Source organism: Dasypus novemcinctus, chromosome 15 (assembly GCF_030445035.2).
Source record: "Dasypus novemcinctus isolate mDasNov1 chromosome 15, mDasNov1.1.hap2, whole genome shotgun sequence".
NCBI classification, from domain to species: Eukaryota; Metazoa; Chordata; class Mammalia; order Cingulata; family Dasypodidae; genus Dasypus; species Dasypus novemcinctus.
The window spans coordinates 87417278-87443259 of NC_080687.1; the positions used below are offsets into that span (position 1 = coordinate 87417278).

At 43.1% G+C, this 25982-nt stretch overlaps 1 protein-coding gene across 2 annotated transcripts; it reads left to right on the top strand.

Annotated features, from left to right (window-relative positions):
• Positions 1-782: 782 nt before the first annotated feature.
• Positions 783-24594, top strand: CNMD (chondromodulin). Of its 2 annotated transcripts, none has more exons than XM_004462796.3 (7): positions 783-976; positions 1359-1499; positions 6275-6415; positions 11797-11910; positions 16340-16493; positions 20023-20189; positions 24036-24594. In XM_004462796.3, the coding sequence occupies exons 1-7, from the start codon at positions 824-826 to the stop codon at positions 24249-24251; spliced, it is 1086 nt and encodes a 361-aa protein (XP_004462853.1). In that variant the 5' UTR covers positions 783-823; the 3' UTR covers positions 24252-24594. The 2 variants fall into 2 exon arrangements, with proteins under 2 accessions (XP_004462853.1, XP_004462854.1); XM_004462797.3 differs by having other exon boundaries at positions 24039-24594.
• The last annotated feature ends 1388 nt before the right edge of the window (positions 24595-25982 follow it).

The window sequence follows — 25982 nt, forward strand, 5'->3', positions numbered from 1 at the left end:
TGCGTGGCAGGGCACTCCTTGTGCACATCAGCACTGCGCATGGGCCAGCTCCACACTGGTCAAGGAGGCCCGGGGTTTGAACCACAGACCTCCCGTGTGGCAGGCAGAAGCCCTAACCACTGGGCCAAGTCTGCTTCCCTTTTATTTTTAAATATAGGCTTTAGCTGTCCCTTTGGACATATCAGTGTTTTGCTTTATTTTATCTTTGTTTCAGGGGTATGTGCGTCAGTGGTTTACTTGTGCACCCATATTCCAATCTCCCCAACTCCTTCCCTCCCACCTCTTCTGCTTGGCTTTTGCTGCCGCTCATACCCTCCTCCTCCTAGAGAAACCAGGCCCAGGGGGCAGAATCCCGCTCCTGGCTCCAGTCCCAGGCTCCCTCCCGCAGTGCCAGGCCAGTTTCAAGGCTGCCTAACACTGTCAAACCTCAGCCAGAATCCTGTCTACACACGTACAAGGACCCTGCCCGCAATTACCTCCAACCGGGCCTCAAAGCAGAAGCCCTCTGAAAGTCTAAGAGATCCCTGAATGGTGGGAAGAATCCTGGGGAGTTAACGTTTCTTGGGGCCCCAGGACTCAGCATTCCTGTTCCTCCCCAAGACAGCCAGCACCTCCACTCCCACCCCACACTCAGGTCTGCCTGGCAAACCGGAGAGAGGGAGGGGGCGGCGTCCGGGAAGGCAGGACTGGCTAACACGGCTGCTGGCTCCGGGGCGGGAAGGAGAAGGGTGGGGAGAGGCGAGGCTGGCGGGGGTGGGGACCGCGGGGCTGGCCCGGGCGGGACGGCGCCCAGTGTGCACGCGCGCGTGTGCGCCACGCTGAAATGCCCGGCACGTCGGGGCAGCAGGACCGAGCGCAGGGCGCGCGCAGGGTCTCCAAGGGCCTGGCTGCTCCCGCCGCAGCCATGGTAGAGAACTCCGACAAAGTTCCCATCGCGCTGGTGGGGCCTGACGACGTGGAGTTTTGCAGTCCCCCGGTGAGTACGGCCCCGGGGATCTCCAGTCCCCCTGCCGGGCTAGTTCACACGCGGGGCCAGGGATGCGCGCGGGGACCCGGATCCACCGTCTGGGGTCGGGCGTGTCGCGTGTGAGTGTGCAGGGGCGCAGGGGTGGAGGGGAGCGTGGCGCAGCAGCCGGGGACGTCCTGCCCAGTGTGCAGACCTGCGGAGGCGAGGGCCCGAGCTCAGCGCGTCCACGCCGCAGCGCGAGGAGCTGCTCGGGAGGGAGCGCAGGTAATGGGACGCCCTCGGGCGCTCAGGGCGAGCTGTTTCCCACCCTCCTCGGAGCCCCTGGGGGCACGACGCGGGCCCGGGGTGGGCTGCTAGGCGTGACCCACCCTCTCCCGGCCCCGGCCCGCAGGCCTACGCCACCGTGACCGTGAAGCCCTCCAGCCCCGCGCGGCTGCTCAAGGTCGGAGCTGTGGTGCTCATTTCGGGGGCGCTGCTGCTGCTCTTCGGGGCCATCGGAGCCTTCTACTTCTGGAAGGGGAGCGACAATCACGTAAGTCCTAAGGGTTCGCGGGGCCCGGCACAGGGTGGCCGGGTCCTCCCTGTGACCCCGCGTGCGTCCCTAGGTGGCGCCAGAGTGCTGGGGGCAGGAGGCCGCGCGCCCCCGACGGTCCCAGCGGGCGCTGCCCTGGGGCCCCAGCTTAGGAGTGCCTCCTCGCTCCCCTCCCGGCGCCTCTTCTTCCATCCAACTGCGCCAAAGGCAGCTTTGCAGAAAAGCCAGTCAGGGCTTTGAGAGAGAATGCTGACACAGGGAGTATTGGGACGTTCAGGGGACTGTTTGGGGAAAGCTCTTCTCGGTGATCAGGGCCGGCGCATCCACCAAGCAGAGTGCACCGTGGAGAAGGCTCGGCCCCTCGCTGGCCTCAGCTTACTCTTCTTCAAAGGAAGAAGGAGCTAAATGGTCTCTAAGGCTTCTCTCAGCTGAGGAAAGCTGTGAATTCGAAAACCCAGTAATTCAGGATGAATTTGACCTTTTCAGGAGGCTCTGTGTGTGTGTGAGAGAGAGACAGAGACAGAGACAGAGACAGAGAGACTTCCCAATCAGCGCTCCCTTCCCGCTTGCTCTTTAACATAAAGTTTTACCTTCCTTAATGGTGGTAAATCGCGTTTAAAATCAATTCTGACCTAGTCACTTGTGATTTAATGGGAAAACTTTTGCTAACTGCTGTCCTACTTTCTTTGTATGTAACTATTTATTTTAAAGCTCCATGGGCTCTCAAGGAGTATAAAAACTGCTTCTAACTTTACTGGGCAGAATTCCAGCATGTTCTCCCAGCACTCTGAATGTTGTTCACCTATGTAAAAGGGGGCATTTTATCCCGGTGACCGTATGCCAGGTCTGGTATAAGCTTATTACTACTAATGGAAAAGAATTCCACCTCCAGGGTGCACACAAAAGGCTGTTTCTTAATCACTATCCTCAGAGGATCTGTGGCTGCTGCTTTTCCCCCTTTCTCCCACCATGAAATTCAAAGCATGAACAAATTCCAGTACTTAGAGAAAATGGTGCTGAAAGCAATTCAGCCATTTTACACATCACATCTTCTGCAGTCACTGCATAATTTGTATTTTTAACTCAAATGCCTAATGTAGATAAGCATGCCATTTAGCACTGAGTCTGTTTTGGAGACTTTATCAAATTTCTAACCTCAATTTGTAAGATCAGAAATGCACAGTATATTGTGTATATATGAAAAATGCCTTAATGTGTTTGTATTTTAAATATAGAAGCTGGGACAGATGCTCATACATGAAAGCAGCAAATCTGAACATGAGAATCAATTTCAATATCTACATTTCCATAAATAGTAGGGTTTAGCTTATCTTCCCTTTGGGAAATTTTATGGAATTTGAATGTATATGCTGTCTTTTAGATGACAAAGCCCCGATGGTAAAGGTCAATTGAGGATACAGGTAGCTTTGATGTTTTGTGTGTTTGTTTTGATAAAAATTTTGGTCATGATATATATTAAAACGAATACCATTTGGCACTTAATTATTCAAGGCAAACATGGCTAACTGACAAACTTTTAAAAGGAGAGACTGGATGATAATATACAATAAGCGAAAATATCTTTTTTCAAATATTTTACTTTACTGCAAGATGGTTGATTCTTATGTTCATGAGAGCAGTCTTAAATTCTAAGAATATGGAGGAATAGTGAATCACATTTTATTGCCGACATTCAAAGTTATTGCTGTTTCCTATACAGGCAGAAGAATGAAGAAAATCACGATAGTTTTTTCCCCCCTAAAAAATGTTTGATGCTGCTCCATATAACTTAAGTCTGAAAAAACATATCACAAAATACCAAAGAGAATAAATTTGGCACCATCTGTGCATAGAACATGCATAGAACTGGTTTTCCTGAATACAAATCTAAATAGCCCAAACAAAACATAATCAGAAAAGGTAAGTCTCCGTCAAACAGAAAGACATCTCTATACCAAATGGATTATCTACTCTTTGAGGATTATCTGAGCCTCTGCTCCTGTATATTAGTTTATGGAGGAGAACTGGCTGTAATTCACCTCTTCTCCTCTTCATACACATAAATCCCCATAGGACAGGTTTACTTGATTGTGGTTGGAGGATTCTGAAGCATCAGAGTACTAATAATCAGGGGACAAGTGATGGGGTTCAAATATTGAGGCCATTTTTCATCCATATTATTTGCAAATGGAAAAAGGCATTGAAATATGGGAAATTCCTACCAAAATGAGATAACTGTCAACCCTACCCTGTGGGATGAGGGATGAGATCCTTGCTTGAGGCTTTTCTTCCCACATTGATTTTTCTAGACATTTTTCCAAACACTATGCAATTAGTCTTATAGAACCCAGGCTTTATTAAAAACTCATTAGCAGATATCCTTGGCTGTAAAAGGCACCATATCGAGCAGAATTTTGACAAATCTTAAACTTCATTGTACTTGGATGAAATTAGCCTTAGATGCCGACAGTTCCATTGACCTAGAGCAGATAATGTGATTGTGACTTCAGCAGCCCATTCTCCACCCAAGCTGCAAGCCCAGGACTTTAGAAATGGCTGCCGACCAGTCACCTGCCACTTAATATTGGTACAGGGCTCTCATTGCTGCCTGTGAAGCCAGGGCACAGCTAGAAGGGATGGACTGAAGCTACCTGAGGAAGGATGAACACCTAGTTAGGGAGACTTTGCTGGGGAGATGGTGGCCAGATTGGTGGGAGAGGAAAGTGTAATTAGGACCAGAGGCTGCTCTTCTAGAATTACAATCTTGACTCCTTAAGACCTCAGGACATTTAGTCAGTAATTAGATTTTTGTCCTGCTTTACTCGTTAATGCTTATGGACAGTGCTTTATAAAGAAGAGCCTCTTGTCCCTTGAGGGAAGGAGGCTCAGCAGGAACTCACAGTGCTGTTGACCATGCTCCATTTGACAGTCCTGATCAGCCCCTGTGCTTAGAGAGCACTGGCCCAGAACCTGGCCGACTCTCTAAGCCTTACCTGAGCCAAAGAAAACAGGTTTCCCACACTTGTCTGATCCTAAGGACCAACCGAGGTACAAAGCTCCAGCTCTACTGCATCAGAAACCCTAGAAGCAGTCCTTGATGATCCGGCAGGCTTGTGAGAGAGCACTCTGCAGGAGTCCAAGTTCATCAGAAGGGGGAGGACAGGGAGAGGTGTTTGAGCTGAAAGAGCGTGCTGATATTTTCTATTCTGCTGAATGAATGCTGTTGCCTTAGAGGGTACTGGATAACAAAAGCCATTTCTACGTGCATTTATCAGCATTTCTCTTCTGATAAAATAGGGCTCTGTGAGTCTCATAAAAATGTTTTTTTTAACAAGTAATGATCCAGTATTAACAGATCGCTTTTCCAGTGTCTGTCCACGTAGCAGTCATTCTTCCTAATGAGGGAGAAAAATCAGGCTTGAATTGAATCTGAGCTGTTTGGAGCTCTGATCCCCTGATCTGACACTAAGGAGCAACTGTCTTTCACCAGTTCTCATCCCTTCCACTTTAAAGATCCATATGCTTCTAAACCGGAAGAAAAAGATAGAGAAGTAAAGAAAAGAAAGGCACCTAGTACCCCCACAACCCACACAGAGATCTAGCTGAACACCTTTTGCCTTTTGCAGTCTGCAGGAGCCGCATGTGAATTATTGTTTAAATCAGCGTACCAACAAGATGCCAAAGCCAGGAGAGACCCTTTGGGTCACTGATTTTGTGGCGAAGTGAAAAGATTAAAACATGGTAGAGTCCTTTTTTCTAACACAGTCTTACTCGGAAACCTAACACATAAAAGATTTTTTTTAAAAAGGCAGAATCTCTCCGGTTAAGTCGGGTGGACAGGGGAGAAAGGAGCTTCGAGTCCCACCTTCTCTATCACCCTCACCTCTGGGCCACCTCTGTGAAACCGCAGGACTCAAAGGACATAGATTTTTAAAATGCCTGTGAGGTCTCACTTCTTCACTTTACACTCGAGGCAACTCCCAAGACCCAGGCCGCCAGGCATTTTACTGATTCCTGGGTCAGTGCTCTTTCCACGGCGCTAACTCCCCCTTCCTTCTTTCCACACACCCGGCACGTCTCATTTTAACAAAATGCCCTACGACAAAATATGCCTATTATTCATTTAATATTGCCTAAATATTCATTTATATGAGCAGCCCCTCATTTTGAGCTGAAACAGATGTGCAAGTTGACCTTGCTCTCTTTAAATGCTGTTCTATGCCAGGTATATCCCAGGTTTGTCTGCACACTCCTTGCCTAATCTTGACCAAAGGCTTAAAAAGAACTTTTCAGATGAAAAAGGTGCCACTGCAGTCTAATTCTGTTAAGAGCCCAGTTAGCCCTGGCACCTTCCCATTTTCCATTTATCCACCAATAGCTCTACACTCTGGCTGCATTGTAGAATTGCAGTTCAGGAAAAGAAATTCCTCTGCCAAAGCCCCATTCCCAGAGGTTCTGATCTGATTGACTCGAGGTGAAGCCCAAGCATGGTTGTTGAAGAGTCTCCCCAGATGCTTCTTGTGTGCAACCAGGATTGCAAACCACTGAACTACTTGGGTAAGTTTCAGAGACTATCAAAGGTTTTACTTTCAAGGTATATTTTAAAAATAATTGTAGTAACTGATTAGTGTATGGATGAAGTCCTAGTATAAAATGTATTGCCCCTCAGGATGATTCAGTGTATCTTGGAAAAATATGAAAGCCACCTCATATAGTGCAGGTCTAAAGATAAGCCCTAGAAATAAAGCATATCTAACTCTTACATTCACTTCCAGATTTACAATGTCCACTATACCATGAGTATTAACGGGAAATTACAAGATGGGTCAATGGAAATAGATCCTGGGAACAACTTGGAGACCTTTAAAATGGGAAGTGGAGCAGAAGAAGCAATTGAAGTTAATGATTTCCAGAATGTAAGTATATTTCATGCATTTAGAGAGGTTAGCCAGGCAAGCCTGGGGGACTTTTCTAACTTAGGGAGAAGCAGCATCTCTCACACATACCCAAATGGTAAATGCTCTTTATAGCATCATTGGGCCACTACTCCACATACATCAGGTTGCATCTTCTCCCAGAGAAAAGAATATGCTTTCTCCTTTATGTTTTCAAAAGGAGAAAAAAACCCACAAGACCTTGGCACCAAAAAGAGCAGGTTCTTCTTGGAATTATATAAAGTCTTGGCAAAAGACTTCAAAGCTGTTTCCTATAATGCTGTGAAATTTTATTCACACTATCCTAGCATGTTGCAAGTTCTGAAAATTGAATTTCTAGAGAGGAGAGAAATCTTAATAACCCAATAATTTCATCAACAACAGATGGGATCTATTTAAGTACTTCTCTCAATTCTTCTGATTTCCCAATTAATCCAGATATTTAGCAGGGAGAAATTCCCCTATTATATCATGTTTTCTGACCATGGCCTATTATTACAGATAAAACATTCGAGTCTCCTTTGAAAAGGGCAAATATTTTTTTTTTACACAAATTCAATTTACAGGCAATTTGAGACATTAAGCTATGTATCCATGCTTCAGTGCACATCTGCAAACCAAACTGTCACTGCAGACCTAATTTACTGTTGGCCAACATAAGTATTTTACTCTCTTTTATGTTCTGAGGTGAGGAAAAGGCATCACTATTTGTGTTCTCCTGTGAAATCTATAGATGGAGTAGGTGAGACTTCGTATGGAAAAAAGGCTCCTGAAAATAATGTCTCTTCTGATGGCTTATTGGCCTACAAATATCTTATTGATCCGTCCTTCTTAAGATTAATGGGTAAAACTAGAGATGCTTTTTATTTGAATGAAAGAACTCCCCCTTTGTAGGACCAAAACACATTTCACAAGTCCTTTTGAGTATCGAGCACAGGGTGCCTTGCTGATGTGAGACATTAGTTGCTGACAGGCAAAGCTAGGCTATGCGCTGAGTGCTCTCTGCCTGGGGACAGACTCTCTGCTTCTCTGTGTTCCCAGCTGCACTTACTTCAGTCATAGCTTTGCAAATGTTTCTGGTCAGTGCACAAGTATAATTTCTCTAGGCCTTTTAAAAGCTTTTACTGCAAGACCCAGGACAGAGCAAACTCATTTTTTCTTTCTCTCTACTGTTCAGTAGAAACTTATGAAAGGTGACTCCACAATACACCTAATTCCATCCAGAACAAAATCGAATTCTTCAAGATATGCAAAGGGAGCTTCAAAGATTAATAAGAAAAGATCTGTCTCTCTCGTGGTGTTCATGTATCAGGAATATGTATCATGTATTTTAAAATATTTAAATCCCAAACCTATATTTCTGTTTTATAATCCTTTGGTTCTTTCTAATAATGGTATTGATTGCATTTTGTCCTCCTAGGCCAGTGGGACCACAAATATTTTATACACTGATCAATTCTCTTTGATAGCTCCCACATTTCTCTAAGTCAGATCTGGTGAGGAGAACATTTTTTTTGATGGATAGAACCTGTTATGGGTTGAAACAAGCCCGGGACTTTGAAAACACATAAATCTGCCACTGTGGTACTTGTGCTATTACGTTCTCCTGTATTTTAAACCATTGATCAATTTCAAGAAGTATTGAATTTGTATTTGTATCAAGGCCTACTGTGTATGAAGGAAGGACAATGCTAAGCATGGGAGGGGGTGCAAAGATGACAGATGGCTTGTTCCCTGCCCTGCACCTCACAGCTGTGCACCCAGGAAGGGTTTCAGGTCAGCCAGGAAATGTACCCCAGTGCTGGAAAGCACAGGGAGGATGCAACCGCTGCAGATGGGGTTGCTGCAGCAGGTTTTACAGAGATGGTGACAATTGAGTCAGCGCCTGAAGGACTTCAGCTGGCAGAGAAGTAGGGGCAGGGCCAGGAAGAAGGGGGAATACAAAAGTGGGCCCGGACCCTGATAAACTCTGTATTGCAGATGGACAGTCTCCCTTGCTTATCCCAAGACCCTATGAATTATAGGAAAGCCCAGTGGAAAAGGAACCTCTGGAAGGGACCAGCACTTCAGGCCCCGTGCTCTGACAAATCAGAAAACCAGGATGGTTCTTACCTGACCTGCATTCAAGAGGGCCAGACCCTCGCAAGATCAGGGCTGTTGGTTTGAGCCAACCCCCTCAGAGCTAATGCACCTTTTATATACCAAAAAATCCTGATTTGAAATGAAGAGATAGAATAAATTGGTGGCTATTTGGATATTACCTATACAACTCTTTTAACTTAGGAATGCTTGAAAATCGTACTTTTAAAAAGCTGGAGAATAAAAGGATAGCATAGCTACCGAGTAGATAGGTAGGATATTGATTTCAAAAATCAATGTACTCCCCAACTATAAGATCAAAGAAAAACAGAATTAAAATAATGGATACCAAAATACACCCTGCAATACGTAAATGCTCAGCGTGATGCACTAGAAGACATAATAAAGTCATACAAGTCCACCGGAAATCAAATCACTGCCAATGCCACCGTCTCAAATGCAGACTGTCACAAGAGTGTTTTGGCAAGTTAAATACCATGTAATTTTTTCAAATGGTGAACAAAACAAAGTACCATTTTCTCTCAATTTTCACAGTAATTGCCTTTGTAGGAAATTCACTATACATCAAAACAATACCCAAAGTCACTATGTTTATATGTAAAATGGCATTAGGTTCTAGGCTAGATAATTATAAACAGGTTTTTCATGTGGGACAAGGGTTCTGCATGGACCTGGCATCCCAGGGCCTGCCAATTAAAAGGCTGGTAGTGCCCCCAATCTTGGTCACAACAAAAAATTCCCTAAAGATTTCTAAAGTGTCTCCTTGGGAACCTCTGGTTTAAGGCACAGGAATAGATGAGACCACCTAGAAAGGAAAAGTGTGCATCTAAGATGAGAGACTATGTGACACTTTTGATGAAAGAATATTAGATTGGAATCTTCACTCATTGCCTTTGTTAGCAAATTATTTCATTATCGCCAGCTTCAAAGGCCCTGTTTGATGACAAAAACGGGCGGGGGGTTTGCTTGGCTTTCTTGTGCTTCTTTTAATTTCCTCTTTTTAATCTCTTCATATATCTGCTGCTTGATGTAAACTTGTAGCTGGACATGGTGGTTAATAGACGCGATTTCATTCCCACAGGGCCCAGCCCGCGGGGTTTCAGTTCTTCTCTGCAGCTTGAAGATCATCAGAACTAGCTCAGTTCACATCTGGGGCTGTGAAACCTTCAGCGAACCGACTCTCTCCTCTGGGGAAGTGGCCCTCATTACATGGGGCTTTCTCCCTGGCACCTCCCATTCAGAGGCTGCGAGGGTTTGAAATGAAGAGAGCGTAGCACACAGGCAGGCAGTACTCTCCCTCCCCTGCTTGCTGTTTTTCAAGCTATGAGTCCTAGATTTACATGCAGCACAAGAGCAGCAGACCATCAGGCTACAGTGTAGAGCAGTGGTTCTCGAAGTGTGATCCTCAGGCCGCCAGCAGCAGCACCGGGGAACTTGCTGTGCACCCTCTGGGTCCCACTCCAGACCTACCGAATCAGCTATTTTAGGAGTGGGGTCCAACACTCTGATTTTCATTTAGCAAGCTCCCCAGGTGATTCTGATGCAAGGGAAAGTTCGTGAACCACTGGTATAGAAAAACGGAGCCATGTGCCTAAAATTAAACTTGGATCCCAAAGCTCTTTTCACCTTTGAAAAGGTTTGTCACCCTGAACAAGTTCCTTTTCTCCCTAAACTGGTGGTTCTCTACCCTGGCTGTACATCTTAAACACCTGAGGAGCTGTTACGGCTCTCAATACCTGGGCTCACCCCAGGCCAATTAAATGGGAATCTCTGGGGAGGGGCCAAGGCCTCGGTGGGTTTTTTGTTTGTTTGTTTGTTTCTAAATTTCGCCAGGTGATTCTGATGCACAACGAAAGTTGAGAATCTCTGCAGTAAACGTTGGGGTAAAGTGGGGATACTGCCTCTACCTCTCAGTGAGGTCGGCATAAGTGAAATGAGTCACATACGTGTACACGGCCCATCAGGGCTCAGGTCAAGTACTAAGGAGCCTGGGAAACCACGAGCCTTCCCATCTCTGGTCAGCCTGTTACCCGCTGAACTGCAGTAGGTCTCCTGGCTCTGAGACAATATGTGGGGTAACTTGTCATGAAGATCCTCAAGTGGACTTAGATTTATTCAGACTGAATCCTGAGCTGCGACCCCTAGATTCCTAAGTGGTTTCTTGCCCCCATTCCTTAGCACCCATGCTGGAACAAGTTCTGTATCTTCCTGGCATGTCTCCATCCAACAGAAGACAGACAAGGTTCAGAACCGTGTTGGTGTCCACATGAGGTTGCACAGAATTTTCAGATCTGAAGTTTATTTTCAGCCACTCGCTAGCCATGAGGCTAACCAGCAGGGGGACGTAAAACACTCTTGGAATGTCCTGTTACCCATCATGTCCTCTCTGTGGTTAAAACCAAGGCCAAGCTGTCAGCCTGGACTGGAGCTTTGTGGCTGATGTTTCCCTTGAGGTTGGTCCCGAGGCAGACGAGGAGTTTATATCTCACAGGGGACAAAAACAACAGCCAAACCTTTGAGTAAGGTCTAAGAGCCAAGCCAAGCTCCCCGTGCTCTAGAAAACTTTACTGTTTCCTCTAGCCTCAGTAACGTAAGAAAATTCTGAATTCGTGGAGCTAATTAATTGGACCATCATGTCTTGAGAACATTTGTAGGGCCACAAAAAACAAAATGAGACAGAAAGCAAAGGTTCAGATGCCAATCCCAAGAAGCTTATCCTCTGGGAGGGAGAAGACACAAGCAAGTGCACATAGGCTAAAGGCCAAAGGAGTAGTACAGACCAGAGGCTGACCAGTGTCAGCACCGAGAGTCTGTTTAGGCTGCGGTGGCCAGAGTGGGCTGCAGAGGATGGGTGGCAGCTCACTGGCCATGCAGGAACAGATGGAGTAAGGAACAAAGTAGGTCTCAGTTCCGACGTCACCTTATGGAGGCCTTTCCTGACCCCACCATCTAAAGCACCATCCCCTGTCATTCCTATCCTCGTACTTGGCTTTGTCTTCAGAGCACATGGCATTTCCTGACTTTATTTTATTATTGGTAACAATCATCTCAGTATTACTAAAAAAATGGCTATGTTATTGGTAATTATCAATAAAATAATATTGATAATCATGCTAAAATGGAAGCTCCAGGAGGCTGAGATTTCATCCACTTTTTTCATCCCTAAACCTAGCACTGAAACGGTGCCTGGGTCACAGTCAGTGCTCAATCACTCAAATAAGTGAATGGATGGGCAGGTGGCTGGATAGACTTGTGTTTTGTAGGGGATCACGGGCATCCGTTTTGCTGGAGGAGAGAAGTGCTACATCAAAGCTCAGGTGAAGGCGCGCATTCCGGAGGTGGACACCGCGACCAAGCAGAGCATCTCCTCTGAACTGGTGGGTACCAATGTGCCAGGCACAGCCCGAGGACGTGGCAAACAGTGTTTAAAGGCACAGTTGCTTCGTTCTCTAGGTCCTAGATAGGCTTGTGACCATGACGAAACTGCTATTTCCTCTCTGCCAAAGGAAATTAAACTGGTTTTTGTACTGATGGTTCCAAAACTCCATTTTGAAAAGATTATTCTTACATGGTGTACTGTGTGATTTTTCTTTTTCTTTTTTTTGGTAATTTTTTAAAAAGTCTATCATCTTTTATTTGCATTATACTGTGCAGTATGAATGAATGCAATTAGCCCTTGAATTAAGTGAGATATTAAAAACTTCTAAATTACGTACAGGAAAGGATAGAGAACCTACAGTGCAATTTCACATTTATATAATGATTATCCAAAACAGGGGTTCTTAACATTTTTTGTTCCAAGTTTTTGGTAATGTTTGGGAATCCATCTGTGTTAGTTTCCTGGGACTGCCATAACAAATTACCACAAGCTGGGCAGTTGAAAACAGCAGACATGGATTCTCTCAGGTCTGTGGACTAGGACCCCAAAACCAATGTCCTGGCAGGGTTATGCTCCTTCCAGAGCCTCTAGGGAATGGTCCTTCCTTGCCTCTTCCAGTTTTTGACAGCCCTTGTGGCAGAACCACTCCAGTCTGCCTCTTCATCACATGGAGCTGTCCCTGTCTGTCTCTGTGTCTGTCTGTTCTCTTCTTAGAAGGACACCTGCCATATTGGATTAGGGCCATCTTCCTTCAGAATGACCTTGTCTTAACTTGGTTATATCCACAAAGGCCCTACTTCCAAATAGAGTCACACTCATAGGTACCAGAGGTTAGGGCTCCCACACATCTTTCTGGAGGAACAACTGAACCCCTAACACTGTAATTTAAAGTACATAAAGGGGTTTGGTGCTCACGTGGTCCTTATTTGCCTGGTATTAGGGAGCAGTCTGATCACGATCAGAACATGAAGGACTCCATATGGCAACATCTTCATTAAAAGGGCCTCAGAAGACTTCTAGGCCGAGTCCCACTCAGTGTGGGGCTTCCAACAGCAAAACCCCTGACAGCAGATCACCCACCCTCTGCTGGAACACTGCCAGGCACTCACTCCCTGTGTTCTAATTATAGGTAGCTCTAATGGAGCCAAGGTGGCTTCTCATACAATTTCTTCCTGTTAATTCAATTGCAGCCCAATGAAGCTACATGACATATAGCTAATTCCTTTTTCATTGTAAAGCCTGTAAAATCCTTCCATTTACTATTAATAATTTGCCTTTGAACTTGATTTTTTAAAATTTACTTTAAGAATTGCACACACATTTAAATAACACCTTACATTTGTATGCTACCGTAGGGTTTACAAAGTGGTCACTTTTACTGTCTTGAGTTGTGGCAGGGTGTGGTGAGAGGAAAATGGATTTGTGAGTCAGGAAAACATGGGTTCAAATACCAGCTCTGGCGCTTGCCATGGATGTGGCTTCAGCTCTTTGAGCCTCAGTCGTGCCATCAGCACTCTGGGGTGTGTGTGTTGTCACGTGGTCCTAGGATGTTCACCTGGTAAATGGCTGCTTCTGTGATTACTGTTGCTTGTATGATGACCACCGCTGATCCTTCCAGTATCCCTGAGAGGGAGGTCCTGCAAGTGTCAGCTCCCTCAAGGCCAGAAGGGAAAAATATGGGTAAGCAAAAATGCCTGGAAACTGCCCAGTTGTTTGCTCCCACAGGGGCAGCAGCAAGAGGTATCTCAAAACAAAAGCTGAAAACAAACCTGTGAGTTTTTCAACCGGATCTCACGTTCTCTGCTTTCCTCTTTCTACTCTGTTTCCCCAACCACTTATCCTCTGAGATGTTTTCCCGACCTTCATTGTTCCAGGCATTCTCCTCTGATCGTGTTCTAGTTTGTTACTGTTCCTCATGAGCTATACCATTCAGAACTGAATACCAGACCTTCAGTGGGAATTTACTAATAACGGAGTAGAAAAAGAGAGTTAGGGCCTCCTTATTATGACCCTTGAGCTTCTCTTACTGCATTACCATATTTTTTACAGTCATATACTCAGTTCCTGTTAGGAAGCCCTTAGTGAACCATAATTCTTGATGTTTTCCCTCCTCTTTCCAGAAGTATCTATTCCCCACCCCTTGCTGACCAAGACCTTATAGGTTTTGCAGCACATCTTCTGCCTTTAAAAAAATTTTTTTTTCAGCTTTTAAAAAATAATACACTGTCATTGTAGAAATTTTTGGAAGCAAAAGTATAGGGAAGAGAGTCACTTAGAATTGCATCATCCACAGATAACTAATGTTAATGCTTTGGTGAATTTTCTTCAAGATGGTATATGAACAATATTCTTTTTGTAATTGAAATTATATGTTGTACATTCTTATTGTTTTCATGTAACCTTAGTTCTTCTAAAATGTTTATTATAATGGATATATTATGTTATCTATGGTTGTACCATAGTTTTAAGTTTTTTATTCTTGAACATTTCAGATATTTCACTATTTCAAATAATATTGTGGTGAATATTTTGCATTTAAATCTTTGTCTGCATCTGAGTCTTAGGCCATAGATATAGATTATTTTTCTTGTGTTTTAGATGTCTGTTTTATGCAAGTGGATTCTCTGGTGGACAAAAACAAATCTGGACAGTATGTTTTTGCAAATTAGGAATGTGGCATGAGTTTGGCTGTGAGTAGCAGAAAACTAGATGTAGAGTGACTTCCAACAGATAAGATTTGCTTTCTTGTTTTCACTTCAACTCATAGTGAGAAGCATGGAGGTACACAGCTTTGGCTCAGTGGCAGCATCTTTCTGATTTTTTTTTTTTTTTTTTTTGGCTTTCCCATTCCAGCTCCAAACATAAACTATGTATTCAAGTAAGGAAGTCAGAAGTCAGCAAGAGGTTGAGCAGTGCCAACCATGATTTCTCCTTTAATCAGAAAAAGCAGATATTTCCCAGCCCCTCAACAAACTTTGGCCTGGATCCCATTGGCTAGAGCTGATTGTGCGGGCACTCCTAATATCTGGAGAGTCTGAGAAAGCTGGGCACTTGGCTGCCTCAGACAAAATCAGGATTGTGTTTGCAAGGAAGGGAAAAAGGGGGAGATGAAAAGTATGTACCACAAGATTTATTTTACATTCCTAGCTTGTAGGCTGCATATATACGCATTATCCCAATAGCCCTGCTCTTCCCCATACACTTTAGATTATGATGGGGTAGATTTATGTACCACTTGCTCTCATAAAATTTTCATCAGTTTTGTCTAACTTTAAAAAGCTACTATACCCAAAGAGCATTCATTTTCTGGATGGAGCCATTTAATTTAAGGTGAATAACTCGATTACCTGAGTGTTAGCTCTCTCCAATAACTTTAAGTTGTTTTAATGCAGCCATAAGCCTGAGGGAAAAAGCAAAAATGAAGTGCTGCTTTTAGCTAAAAATAAGGAGAAAACATTTTAATTTCTTCAACCTATTGCAAACTAATAAATACATGAAAGGAACAACCTGGCAAAATAAATTTGTCTCCTGAGTTATCAAACCATTCTCAGCATCTTGCTGTAGAAGAAAATCCAGGGTTTAGCTTTGAAATAACATCTGAAATATGTTTTGTTATAGCTGGGAAATGAAGAAATGGTTGATGTTAAATAATACTTTGAACTAAAGACATTAAAGAACCAATCACTTGCTTTCTATTGTTGCTTGGAAGTTACAGAACAAAACCCCAAAGGATTTTCACTTCAAATGAAGGGTTCCTTTACCCTTTGTAAGATTCTGGGCCTTCTATTGCTTTTTCTCAAAAACATCTTTGATCAGAAATTTCAGATTAACCTAAATCTCAAAGTTGGTCAAGTAATTTCCACTTTGACTCAGGACATTCATATACACAAACTACAGCTATCTAAAGGCAGGGCAACATGAGGAGGTATCAGATAGTGTAAAGATAGCTACAAAGACGAGAGCACACACATACACACACACAGATTTCTCATTAAGTTTTCTCTGTGTCTATTTTGCTGCGTCTTGTTGTCTTGTTTCTTTGTCCGCTTCTGTTGTCATCAGCGGCACGGGAAGTGTGGGCGGTGCCGTTCCTGGGCAGGCTGCTCTTTCTTTCGCGCGCTGGGCGGCTCTCCTTACGGGTGCAAGGTGGGGCTCCCCTATGCGGGGACACCGCTGCGTGGCACGGCACTCCTTGTGCTCATCGGCACTGCGCATGGGCCAGCTCCACAAGGGTCAAGGAGGCCCCGGGGTTTGAACCGCGGACCTCCCATGTGGTAGACGGACGCCCTAACCACTGGGCCAAGTCCGTTTCCCTCTCATTAAGTTTTGATAAGGCAAAACTATCTTTTAGCAACGCATGACTCTTAATATGCAGTGTGCTCCACTGTCCTCTTTGCTCAATGCATTTCCTTTTTACTCATTTCCAGGAAGGCAAGATCATGCCAGTTAAATATGAAGAAAACTCACTTATCTGGGTGGCTGTAGACCAACCTGTAAAGGACAACAGCTTCTTGAGTTCTAAAGTCTTAGAACTCTGTGGCACCCTTCCTATTTTCTGGCTTAAACCAACACATCCAAAAGGTAACGTGTTAAATCATCTTCGCACCACCTGGAATTCGCCCTGTTTGTGTGAGGTTCTTAGGAGCCCCTCCCTCCACCCATCAGTTACCAGCCTGAGCACATGACAAGTACGATATAGCAGGAGGAGCACGTTGCGGTGTCTCAGGAATTCGCATGAGAAATAAAAGAGAAGGGAAATGACAGCGTTTGGATGTTATATGGGAGGGAATGAACAGCAGGGCTAGCAGGAGGCAGGCCAGGAGACAGAGCACCATGGCTTTACCTGTGTTTTTTATTTATGACCTTCCCATGTCTTTCTGCTTCTGCTCTGCCCCTTAATCTCAGTTGTTTGCACCTTCCAATTTTATTTTATTTTTTTAGTCCTAAGGCAGAGAATCAAGGGACTAAGAAGCTGTCATACTGCAAATCTTTATTATGTTCCAACCTAGAATTATGGGACAGCCAAAAGCTGCTGAGGGTATGGGCTGAGATTCCTCAAGTTCAAGGCTTGAGCATCAGCTGCCAAGGCTGAGTGAAAGTAAAGGGTCCCTTGGGTTCAGAGCAAGGTTGGAGCATAACTTTGAACTCTTTCTATGAGGGGAAGGGCAGATAAACCAGTGGATCTCACTCATTCCTCTGAGTTTCTCCTGTCCCCAGGGTTCTCTCACTCTTGATTGTCACTGCAGTCACCACATTGGCTCCCCAGAGGCTTGCTTTGCAGCCTTGGCTCAAGTGGTGGTGGGGGCGGGGGTGTTTCTCCTAGCACAGCTGATATAGGCTATGTTTTCTGTGAAAACTTTTTTGAACACCAGGAGACAGCAGCATGGGAATAAAGAAAATACAGGCATTAAAACCATCAGGCTTCTGATTCTGCCATGGCTAACTTATCCCTACGGCTCATGAGGCCTATTCTGTTCCAAAGCCGGGATAAGGTGGTTTTCCTCCAGCCCAGGTAAGGCAAACAGGATTCAGTTTATAAGCTACTGGCAGTGGCTGCCTGGAGCAGTGAGTAGGTTGAGAAGGATTCTGAGGCATATGCAAGCTCAATAAGAAAGAATACAATGGTAGGTAAGCAGTGTCATCCCAATTTTAGGAGGTTGAAGAGGGGACTGCCACATGGGCAGTTCTTTTGCCATCTCTTCTCTCTGCCTGAGTGGCTGTCATTCACAATTCTTTAGCCACTTGCCAAGTTCCATTCCCTATTAGCATCCCCATGGAATGGGCTGCCTTGCTTTCCACCACCTAGGAACCACCTCTTCAATACCTTGTCACCCTTTCCAGCCAAAGACAAGAGACTCCAACTTGGCTACCATGGAGAATGCTCCCTAGTCACTTTGTGAGGATACACCTCTTTTTCTTATTTTTGAGAAGGTACCAGAGATTGAACCCAGGACCTCGTACATAGGAAGCAGGTGCTTAACCACTGAGCTACTCCTGTTCCCCAAGCCTCTTACCCTACAGAGTACATTCACTTATTCAACAAACATTTATTGAAGGCCTGTAAGATGCCATTCACTTGTTCTAGGCACTCAGGATGAACTTGGCAGAATAAACAAGAAATCATGCCTTCAAGGAGTTTATACTATAGGAGGGGAAGGCAGTTGATAAACACGAAGCATATTAAAAAAGAAAACTATAGTATGATATGAGGTGCTATGGGGAAAAAACAGAACAGGGCAAGGGAGTCTAGGAGTAGAGTGGGAAGACAGTGCTATAGGCAGTGCTAGAAGGACTGACACAATGAGTGGCTTCACGCTTTGTGAAATAACTTGTTCTCTACATCCATATTGGTTCTTCAGAGCCCAGCGGCATGAACACATCTAGGTGTTCAGTCATCACCACTTCCACACAAGAATGACACATACGCTGTATAATATGAGAAAAACAGAAAGTACCTCTATGTCCCTGAATAGAAAATGATTAAATAAATGTTGGTATAACCATAGGATATGATAACATAGGCATTAAAAATGAGGGGAGTTTCCCTAGTCTCATAAATGCAGTTATATTTTACAGGAAAATGAAGAAAATACCAACCCCGTGGATGCCTGGCTCCTTACCACCTCATTCTAAAAAAGCTCCCCCACTATCAGGTCCTGCCAGGTCATCGAAGTCACATGGCTGCATTTGTCAGAGACACAGGTCAGAAGGGAAGGTCTTTGGAGCCCAGACAGTACCTAGGCACTATTATATTTTGTCCTCATTTAATCTTTACCAACAACTGTCAAGAGATTAGGTAATTGGCCTGAGTCATACAGCTAGTTAAAAGAAGTGGAGCTGTGCATTGTACCCAGGTCTCCCTGAGGCCTCCCTTTCTGTGCCTCAGATACCAAGAAGCTGTCTGTGGAAGCTACCTAAGGCTTTGAAGCACATCTAGGTTCTCATAAATAACAAAGCATGACATAAGCATCCTCACCTGGCATTTGAGTGCTTCCCACATGCCAAACACTGTGCTAAAACCTTTAGACACAGATCTCATGAACCCTGTCACAACCCCAGCAACGAGAAACTGTCTTTATCCCCATTTTATAGACAATGGGAACTGAGGCTTGGAGAAACGCTAGACCCGTGCTGTGTGGTACTTTCAACCTCGGCTACCACAGGTCATGCTGCACGGTTAGGGGGGCAGTGCCGAGAAGGACAGTGCTGGGCTGGATGCCGGAGAAATGCATTCTGCCCCTGCCCTGCTGTGATCTTGGCCAGTTACCTGGTCTTTCTGAGCCGGATGCTCTGAAGTATAAAAACATCTGCTTTCTCTATCCCATAGGATTTTTTGAGAGAACCAACCATGATAATATATCCCATGAAAACTGAGAAGATTTATACACATATAGTCAACACATTAGGAATGTAAAGGACTGCAGCACTTAACAAAATTCCTATCAAGAGTGATTTAAACAGATAGGGATTTCTTTTTCTTTTCCCCATATAACCATAAGTCTAGGGAGTTTTTGGCATGATCGACTTCTCAGCGATACCGAGTCTTTCTAGCTTGCCACTTGGCTGCCTGCAGCGTGTTGACTTATATTCCATGTGCTATCACTTCATGGCCACGAGATGGCTGTCATAGCTCCAGATCCCACATCTACTTTCAGCTAAGGAAGACAGAGGAAACTACACCAGTCCTCTTCACCAAGAAAGCAAAAGCTTTCCCAAAACCTGCAAAGCATATTCTGCTTTTGTCCCCTGGCCACTTCTAATTGCAAGGGAGGCTGGGAAAATGAGTGGTGTTTTACTTTCTCAGTCTCTATTAGTGTAGAAGCAGGCATAGAAAAGAGGGGGTTTTGAGTGGATATTTGTCAGTCGTCTTACAAATGTCTGCCTCAGTGAGTATTATACAACCAATGTCTGCACATCTATAATTTTAACTACCAACTCAAGACTCTAAAACATGCTTTATTGCTACAAAAATCATCAGTACAAAATTAAATATTTTCTAGTCATGTCTATGTTTTGATCTTTTCTTATGTTTTTTCTCCCTGATAAGCACAGTTCTAATTTCCTTAATTCTTAAAATAAAGAAATTAACTAATAGCAATTTCTTTTTCAGAAATCCAGAGAGAAAGAAGAGAAGTGATAAGAAAAATTGTTCAAACTACCACAAGAAGACCAAGCAGTGGACCACAGGGCAACTCAGGCCCCGGAAGACTGAGCAATGAAACCAGGCCCAGTGTGCAAGAGGACTCGGAACCTTTCAATCCAGACAACCCTTACCATGTGAGTCCTGCTCTTTCCATGACACACTCAGCGACTGGTACATTAAGCACAACACTGAAATGGTTGTGTCTCTACCGAGGTTTTGAAATGAGCACTTAGTACTCAATACTTTTATTCATTTTAAAAATACAAATTGTAAAATCCTGAGTCACTGTCGCCCCTTTTCAGGTTGTTTTCTGTGCTCTCCTTCTTTTGAGTCACAGGCATACCTATGAAAACAAATTCCTATCAGGAATTTATTTGAAAAGGTTTCCCACAGTGGGCCCTGGAGTCAACACACAGACTGAAAGTGTTCTCTTTCCCACTTTGTATCCACTTCATTCATCCATTCAACAAACGTTTGTTGAGTACCTGCTCCATTTCCAGGTCCTGTGCAGACAGAGTCAGTTGTAACTTCTGCCCGGGGGGCTTACAGTCCAGTCAGGGGGACAGACTCACACATAGACAAAACACTGTAGACTGAAATATTGAGAACCCAAGTCTGCCTTATGACACTAAGGTGCTAAAAACATTCTCAAATCAATAAAATATTATTTTCCATTATTATACTTCCTAGGGAGTGAAAGTAGAATTAGTATTTATTTCTAAGTAGTTTTTAACTGAAAAATACCTGCAAATATATTTTTTGAAACAGTACCAAAAGGTATATAATGAAAAGTAAGCCTCCCTTCCACCCTATACACCCTTCTCAGAGCAACTTATTGACAACCATTTGCCTGGTTTTTCTGTACAAGCAACAATATATACATGCACAGAAACACAGACACATTTTTAAAAACACAAATGAGTACATATATTCTGAATCTTGTTTTCTTTCCAATTATATACAGTATTTTGGAGATTATTATATATCTTCTCCACAGATCTACCACATTCATTTTAATGGCTACATGGTATTCCGTTGTATAGATAAGATGTACTGAAAGTTAACTAGTTCCCCTTTGATGGGCATTTAAGTTATGCTATTAAAAATACTGTTATCTTGTATGTGCCTCCTAAGGTCAGGATTCAATGCCTCATGGGAAAGATTGGTGGGGTTAATGCACACAAAGCTCTCAGCACAATGCTTGGCACATAGCTTAGCACTCACTTGCTCAGTGCCAGCTATTATACCTCTTGTACACATGTGGGAGTATATCTTTAGCATAAAAACTAAAGCGTGGGTCTGCTGGGTCAAAGTAGATGGGACTTTTACAGTTCAAAGGAGGATACCAAATTGACTTCCAAGGAATCACACGAGCTATACACCTGCAAGTGGTAATGAAAGGACTCTTTTTATTATCAAACTTTTAAAATCTTTGCTAATCTCTTGGGTATAAAATTGTGTCTGTTTTATCATGCCTCTCTTTAATTATGTGCAATGTTGAGCATTTTTTCATATACTGATAAGTTATCTTTATTTTTTCCATGGAGCCTGTTCAGTCCTACACCATTTGCCATGTGTTACAAATATATTTTCTAGTCTATCATTTTAGACTAATATATTTTAGAAAGATTTAGAGCAAAAAGAATTCTCTAAATAACCCAAGGCTTATCAGAAAATTCAGGACATCACAGTACTTCATTCTCTAAGCTCAGAGAATAATAAAAGGAAATAAAATCTGAATAGGCAAACAGAAAATTTAATATAGTTTATTCCCTCAGTAGCTGGTCTGACTGAATCTGGTTCAATAGATGAGGGCATCAGCCCTTTACAGAAGGGCAGGATGTGCCTGACCCTGGTTCCAGATGGGGGTGAAACCTATCTCCTGAAAAGCTCCAGTTCTATCAATTTTTTTTCATTTATTATGTGTTGTGCTTTACGCACACCTTCTTGTGATTGCAGCCCTCCACATATGCCTTTGAGGAAATATCTTAGAGCAACAACCTGAGATTTCTTCCCAATTGTTTAATCCTAACCAACCTCTGTCAAATACTCAGATGAGGAAATGCCACAATCAACAGAACTTTTGATTCCCACTGTCCCTGAGAAGGTCAGCTACAGTTAATTAATGAGGCGGTTATGTGTTTGCTAGCCCAGATGAGCCTATTTCAAAAGACATATGTGTCTGAAGAATAAAAAAGAATGGTTGAGGGAAGCAGATGTGGTTCAAGTGATAGAGCTTCCACCTACCATATGAGAGAAACTGGGTTCGATCCCTGGGGCCTCCTGGTGAAAAAGAAGAGAAAGCATGGTGAGTGTGAGTGCTTGCATGGTGAGCCAAGCGCCAGCATGGTGAGCCAGTACCCACATGAGTGCCGCATGGTGGGCCAATGCCCGCGCAAGTGAGTTACGCAGCAATGTGATGACGAAGCAAGATGATGATGCAACGAGAGAGACAAGGGGAGGGTCAAGGTGAAGCACAGCAGAAACTAGGAACTTGAGGTGGCGCAATTGACAGGGAACCTCTCTCCACACCAGAGGTCCCCAGGATTGAATCCAGATGAATCCTAGAGCAGAGAAAATGAGAAGACAACACAGACAGCAAAAACAGCAGGGTGGGAGGAGGGGAAGAGAGAAAATAAATAAATAAATCTTTAAAAAAAAAAAAGAATGGTTCAAGAGAGTAAGGCAGTATTTATGGCAAAAAAGGGTGTCAGGGAATTGTTAATTTTGTTAAGTGTAATAATGGCATTGTAGTTGTTTAGGGAGAGATCCTCATACTTTGGAGGCATGTTCTAATATATTTACAGCTAAAATATCACAATGTATCCAATTCTCTTTAAATTCACTTCAAATTTTACTTTAAAATACACTGGGAAAAGATGCAAATTTAACAATTGTTAAATTTAGAAGACAAGTGTATCAGTGTTCAGTATACTGTTCCCATCACCTTTTTGAAAATTTTCATAATAAAAAGCCAAAAAAATTAAGACTAATTAAAGACCTTGTTTTGTATACCAGAAAGGGGGACAGGGTGGCTTTCGGTCTCTTTGCTCAGGCCTAACCTGTTCAATGCTGGCATCTTTCCCCAAACTTCTCTCCACAGGAACAATATTTAAACTAAAGCAAGAGTTTACATTAAAAATAGGTATTTCTTGGTGATAAAATACTGTAATGAAAGAGGATGCAGAATTCATACCCCTAGAAAATACTTGAAAAGGAAAACCAGATATGTAAATTAAGCAAGGGGCTGAGTCCAGTCCAGCTTTGTGAAAATGGAGATTTTTGTAGGTGACTGTATTTAATGTAATTTTGTGTTTATTTATATAACTGTGATAATGGCACATAGAAACTAGAGGGGTAAAGTTTAAGGTCTTGGATTTTTTATTTACTCTTATGGCACCTTTTCCTCTGGGTGTTACAGACCCCTTACGTCCCCATAGAGATAACAACCCCATGGAAATAAAATCCCTTTGTTGAAATGAAGTTAGGAGAAATTAAAATGACCTAACAGTGTTCTCAGAGATAGTGCAACTGGAATCGAAATGTTAGCAAAGTTCAGTGAGTTTCAAAATGTGCTGCCTGAAGTTCTAGAAGTCATCACTACAAGAAGGCACCAGCCACTGATTTAAAATTAGCAGTGGCAGAAATAACTTCTCAATCATAATGCTTCCTTTCTATTTTGCTATTTAAAACAAGTTGAGTCACTACTGAGCAGTAACTATGGCTCATTAAAGGCACGTGGCATGCAGCAGGATATTAAAAAACAAACAACTTTCTGCCCACTGAAAGATTAGGCAGGTGAAAGTTCCTTGAAGACAGAAGGAATTCTGAATGAGGGCAGGTTACAAGGTTGAAAACTCCTCACAGCAGGGTATGCTGATCTCTTGCAGCCCTGAAAATTTCAGGATCTTATTTAAAATTAATGTGCGTGCTATAAACTTATTATGAAAAAACACAAGTAACTGCCTTTTATTTCACAGCAGCAGGAAGGTGAAGGCATGACGTTCGACCCAAGGCTGGATCATGAAGGAATCTGCTGTATTGAATGTAGGCGGAGCTACACCCACTGTCAGAGGATCTGTGAGCCCCTGGGGGGCTATTATCCATGGCCTTATAATTATCAAGGCTGCCGTTCAGCCTGCAGAGTCGTCATGCCATGTAGCTGGTGGGTGGCCCGCATCATGGGCATGGTGTGAAATCACTTCATGTACCAGGTGCTGAAAAGTAAGAATTTACTGAAGAGTCATCCAGAAAATCATGAGGTGCCTTGATGCTGAAGCGCCACAAAGTACTTTATACTCAAATTGCATGGTATTTTTCTAGACACCTTTAAAAGAATACTTCTCAATTGCTTTACAGAACTTTATCCAGTGTGTGCAAATGTCCTGACGAGGTAGTTTAAGTCTAAAATGCCCTAACAATCCTTTCGTTATTTGCTCCTTTTAAAAATTTGCTTTGCTTTGCCAATAAGACCTGCTCATAAGTCTTTCCAAGCCATTTTGAAATAAACATGAAAAATTATTTACAATTAGTCAAAGATTTCAATTGTACACTTGAGTTCCTTTTAATTAAGTTACTGACTACACTAATTAAGTTCTCTGTTATTTGGACGGAATTCTTCAATTGTTCTCAACCCTTATTGTCCTTCCCCATCCTGCAAATGTGCCCCCAGAGTTCCTAAATAAGATCACAAATTAACAAAAAGGAAAAGAGGAAAGTAAACATTCTAAGTCTCAATGTAGTCGCTTATGGGCAATTCCCTTATCTGTAGTATGTCCTGGCATGTGATATTAAAGTCACCTCCAGGAAAAGAGCATTAGGATAAAGAGGAAAAATTAGTCAAAGATAAACCAGATTTATGAGAGAGGAGGAAGACTTTATTGACGTTCTGAATAGCTGGTCTTTGTACACCTTTCAATCTGTTTTCAATAAGTGGTCACTGGGCATGAAGATGCATAATGATTTCTACCTTTGTAGTATAAATCAGGCTGCTGCTGGAGTAGAAGTACCACTAAGTTACTCTCCTAGCAATGGGGCTGACAGCACTGTGTGGCAGATATGCCGAGAAGGGGTAGCTTATGTATTCATAATGATATAAAGTCTCTCAGGAACAAGGACTTCTTTAAAAATTGCAGTATTAGAAAAGGAAGATGAGCAAGTATTTCATATATTTGACATTTCAGTTTTGAATCCCATGGTTTCTAAGTGTTAAAGAACAAGTTTCTAAGAAAAAAAGTTTTCCAAAATGATAGCATGACTTCAGAGATGACAGAAAAGTCTTGATATGGTTTCACTCCAGTCCCATATTTTGAATACACCTTATTGCTGTACACCTAACGTTTGTCGATTAAACTCTGTGAAGACATCCAGAATTTTTTAAACCTGGCTTATCAGATCAACACTCATGTGCTGGCATTAATGGAATACAACAAGCTAGGTCTCTGGAGAAAGAGATGAGGAAAAGATAGACTGAAATAATTCCACATGATGACCACACTGTTCTCAGGCAGCAGCTACTTCCTGCACAGTAAGTTAGGAATTTACATGTTTACTCTATAAAATGTTTGTCACTCTATTAACTAAGCAAATATGTGCCAACATTTCTACACCACCATCTCCCACTCCCACTGCCCAGCAACCTGTACTGGGTCTTAGAAAAAAAGAAAAAAAGAAAAAAAAAGACCAGTGATCCCACCCAGAAAAGCTTATGGTCTATAGAGAGATACAAATAATCGGGCCGGTAACACCAAGGGCGTTGGTAAACACTGGAGCACTGGGCTTCTTGAGGAAGAGAATGACCAAACTAGGCTCTACAGGAGGTGACAGAGGAAATGCATCCCAGGCAGAGCTGGAAGTTTGTGTATAACCATAGAGGTGGGAAGCTGCATGGGACAACCAAAGGAACTGTGAGTAATCAGCAAATACCA

Coding starts and splice junctions, on each gene's coding strand:
- CNMD (XM_004462796.3), top strand. CDS start 824: ATGCCCGGCACGTCGGGGCAGCAGGACCGAGCGCAGGGCGCGCGCAGG. Junction 977..1,358: donor TGGAGTTTTGCAGTCCCCCG/GTGAGTACGGCC, acceptor CCCGGCCCGCAG/GCCTACGCCACCGTGACCGT. Junction 6,416..11,796: donor AAGTTAATGATTTCCAGAAT/GTAAGTATATTT, acceptor TGTGTTTTGTAG/GGGATCACGGGCATCCGTTT.